Raw genomic sequence first — 3,809 nt, forward strand, 5'->3', positions numbered from 1 at the left:
CTCCCGCTGCCTGGGGCGGGAGAGGGAAAAGCCGAGTGAAAACATAAGGGAACGGGAAATTTGGCCGGGGAGGGGGGTGGAGGGCCCCGACCCTCGGCCGCGGGCACCCAGGCAAGGACGAGCGCTCTCCGGGCAGGGTGGCTGTCGAGCTGAAAAGCGGCGGATCTGCCTGAAATCTCACCCCAAAAAAAAAGCAGGGTTCAAGCCTGGTTTGAGTAGCAGTGCCTCCCGCTGCGCTCCCTCCTTGCACGGTGCTGCCTTAGGAATATGCCTGTGAAAGAGCCCTTTGACTTTGTCTCCTAAGACAAACCGTGTTGAGAAAACTCCAGAATTCAGGGGAGATTTTTTTTATCTATAATTTGAATGATACTGAAATTACTTAAAAGTACAGTCACGGAGGCAACTCAGCTTGAAATTTAAGGATCTGGGGTCCCTCCGCCCTCCCTGAAGTCCTTTGCCAGGGTTCCTGACCTCAGATAGATGCGTACTGAGGCATCGTGCTCTCAGCATGTCTAACTGATCTGAAAAGTTTTCTTCCTGAGATGTCACCGATTATTTGGGAATGCACAAAAGGAAGGATTGGACCCTATTCTTACGCAGAATTGGAGATTCACTGAGTACGTCTGCTTACTCTGAAGCAAGGGCTCACTCTTAACCACAGCAGGTTCAGAAGGGCAATGTTCTTAGTATGGCTGGCAAAACAGATTTTTGCTTACGTTAGCTTTTAATCAAACTTTAGCTTTAATGTCAGGTAGGGAAAAAAGTGGTAGTTTGCTCTTTTGGGGGGAAGGATACATGCTTTTTGGAGTATATGCTGTGGGTGTCTATACTGATATTCTCTCTTGTACACCTTCAGTAATTATTCAAGAAAGAATCAAAGTCTCATTCCATAACAACACTTATTAGTTGAAATGGGAAAATGAGCAACGTGCCGTACCGTAAGTTCCTCATACATATACAAATAGCTTTTAGAAAGAAATGTTTCTAGTAACATACCTGATTTTATCCCACCATATCTGTAAGATACAAGATTTATCACACTGTACCTGGTCATTCACACCTAAGAGACAGCATATGTTAATTTGGCCATAGGGGGGTACTTAAACTAATTGAGAAGGGAAGAGGAAGGGAAAGACCTATTCTTGCCTTGATTTAGAGCATTTTCAAAGTCGGATGGAAGCTGAGATCACATTCTCTTTACAGCTTAACTATAATATGTAACAACAAGCATGTAGTGCCAGTTAAAATAAACAAATTATTGTTGCAAAATACGTAAACCCCTTTAATTTTCTTTTGATCATATCAAAAACTATATATAAATTTCTCAGACTAAAATGGGGCTCAAGAGACAGGTAAGGCCAGAGGTAGGGAGCTGGCCAGTTAGCTGTTAGAGAAAACTCTTCTGGAGTTTAATTTCACACTTTTAAAGCATATCGAGATCCTTAGAAAACATCATCTGTAGGCAGAATAAGTGTTTCTGTCATTGAAAATGTTGATGATTTCTTGTTTCATTGTTGTGGTGTATAAACCATAGGCAAGAATAAAAAAAACCCCACTGGATTCACTTTTTTTCCAGCTGAAGAGTTTGTCTTCACAAGAAGTAAATTCCCCTGCCACAACAGTAGCTAATATTGTGTAATAGCAGTAGCTAGTATTTGTGTTATTATCTTTACATGACAGGTTATGAGAGATGCATACAGGTACTGAAAACTTTTTTTATGCCTTAGCCTGAAAATTTTTCATTACAGTCAGAAGCAACACAGCTTAGGAATTTTTCCCCTCTTTCTGATTGTCACTACTTTGTATGTCAAACTAGCAAAACCAGAAGTTCGATCCTGCCTAAGAGAGCCTGTATTTCTACGTTTGAATCGGTACACATTTGAAAGATCTGTGCCACGGAGAGACATCAGTGATGACAGACAGAAATACAGCTTCATTGCTGTGCAGTGTGTTGAAGATACTGGGCGGTACAGTACAGCTGGCTTCTTCGCAATGACAGTGCCGTGTAACTTCTTCCCTAAAATTTCTGAATGTTAGTTATGAAGATCGAATACACCTCTACACTTTCATTATGAAGCAAACCACAATTGGTTTTCAGCTTCCCAGTAGTAAATAAAAAAAAAAAAACCTAAAAAAACCCCATAACAACGCACCTGAGCATAAGGGAGATGCAGAAACCAGATGTGTGGCTTCCTTTGAAACAGAAACATAGGGGCGCCTTGACATACAGGACCCTTGATCCATCTTGTCCAGTATTCTGTCTCTTTCAGTGGACACTACCGTGTCCTTCAGAGAGGGATAGGAAGAACTTGAGAACAGACAGTTAGCGAATCTGCTGTTCATGAGAGCAGTCCTTCCATGCCACTTGCAAAGAGAGGCTCGCTCACGGTCTTTTAGAAACAGTTAAAGCTAAGACGAGGTGGCAGTGAGGTGCTTGTTACTATCAAATTGTTCTCAGTAAACCGCATCCATTTTTCAGGCATGTACACTAGAATGTGAAGGGAAGCTGCCTTCTGCCAAAGCCTGGGAGACCTGCAAGGAGCTCCTGCAGCTGGCAAAGCTGGATCTTTCTGAGGATGGCAGCATTGCTGCGGGAGACAAGAAAGAGCTGGATGAGAACCATTTGCTTGCAAAGAAGTATGGAGGCTTCATGAAAAGATACGGGGGGTTCATGAAGAAAATGGATGAGCTCTATCGGGTAGAACCGGAGGATGAAGCTAACAGAGGAGAAATCCTGGCTAAGAGGTATGGAGGGTTTATGAAGAAGGACTCAGACGACGATGCCCTTGCTAATTCCTCTGATCTGCTGAAGGAGCTCCTAGGAACAGGGGATAACCCTGAAGCAGGGCATTACCGAGAGATAAATGAAAATGACGGGGACGTCAGCAAAAGATATGGAGGCTTCATGAGAAGCGTAAAGCGCAGCCCCGAACTGGAAGATGAAGCCAAAGAGCTGCAAAAGAGATACGGTGGTTTCATGAGAAGAGTGGGCAGGCCAGAATGGTGGCTGGATTACCAGAAACGATACGGTGGGTTTCTTAAGCGCTTCGCCGACTCCATTCTCCCTTCAGAAGAAGATGGGGAAACTTATTCCAAAGAGGTCCCAGAGATGGAGAAGAGATACGGTGGATTTATGAGATTTTAATACCTTTCCCTTTATCCCTTTTGTCCTAAATGAGAAAGACTGCCTTATTGGTCATAACTTATTGTAACGTGTTGCTTGTACTGTACAGTTTTTTACTGTCCTTGGTTAATGATGCAACCTGCTATCTGTTGTTTCAGGTTCTGTGTTCCTTCAAGTCAGATAACTAATTTCTGTTTTAGTCAAGTTTCAGTCTGTATTGTAGTTTCCATGCTAGAATTATTTTGATTACTGTATCCATTTTCTTTGAAGAGGAAGTACATCTACAGTAGAGTTGCTTAACTGTATATACAATAAATTCTTCATCCTAACTGCAAAAATTCTGAAATGCTATTTATTTTCTGTCATTTAATCAAACATCATCTCAATTTTTATTTAAGCAGAGTAATGTCAACCTCTTTTCTGTAATGATAGAAATTGTACTGCACACATGACAGCTGAAACAAATTCTTGTCTTTAGTTTTCTCAGTTTCTTAGAATACTAGAATAATAAATATACCCTAAACCAGATATAACTGTATTTGGTCTAACTGCTCTCATTTTAACCAGTTAGCAGAATCAATGTTTAAAGCCTAAATTTATAATTCATAGTGTTCGGCCAATTCACATGAAAAAAAGTCATAAGCGTGTTTGACTTAAAGCGCTAAAAACATTTCTCCAGTGCACA

The 3,809-nt window shown here is 41.5% G+C and overlaps 1 protein-coding gene across 1 annotated transcript; it reads left to right on the forward strand.

Annotated features, from left to right (window-relative positions):
- Positions 1–1,334: 1,334 nt before the first annotated feature.
- Positions 1,335–3,145, forward strand: PENK (proenkephalin). The gene is made up of 2 exons (XM_009640244.2): positions 1,335–1,352; positions 2,480–3,145. The coding sequence occupies exons 1-2, from the start codon at positions 1,335–1,337 to the stop codon at positions 3,143–3,145; spliced, it is 684 nt and encodes a 227-aa protein (XP_009638539.1).
- Positions 3,146–3,809: the final 664 nt, after the last annotated feature.

The sequence above is a fragment of the Egretta garzetta genome, unplaced genomic scaffold, assembly GCF_000687185.1.
Source record: "Egretta garzetta isolate BGI_Z169 unplaced genomic scaffold, ASM68718v1 scaffold340, whole genome shotgun sequence".
In the NCBI taxonomy this organism is placed as follows: domain Eukaryota; kingdom Metazoa; phylum Chordata; class Aves; order Pelecaniformes; family Ardeidae; genus Egretta; species Egretta garzetta.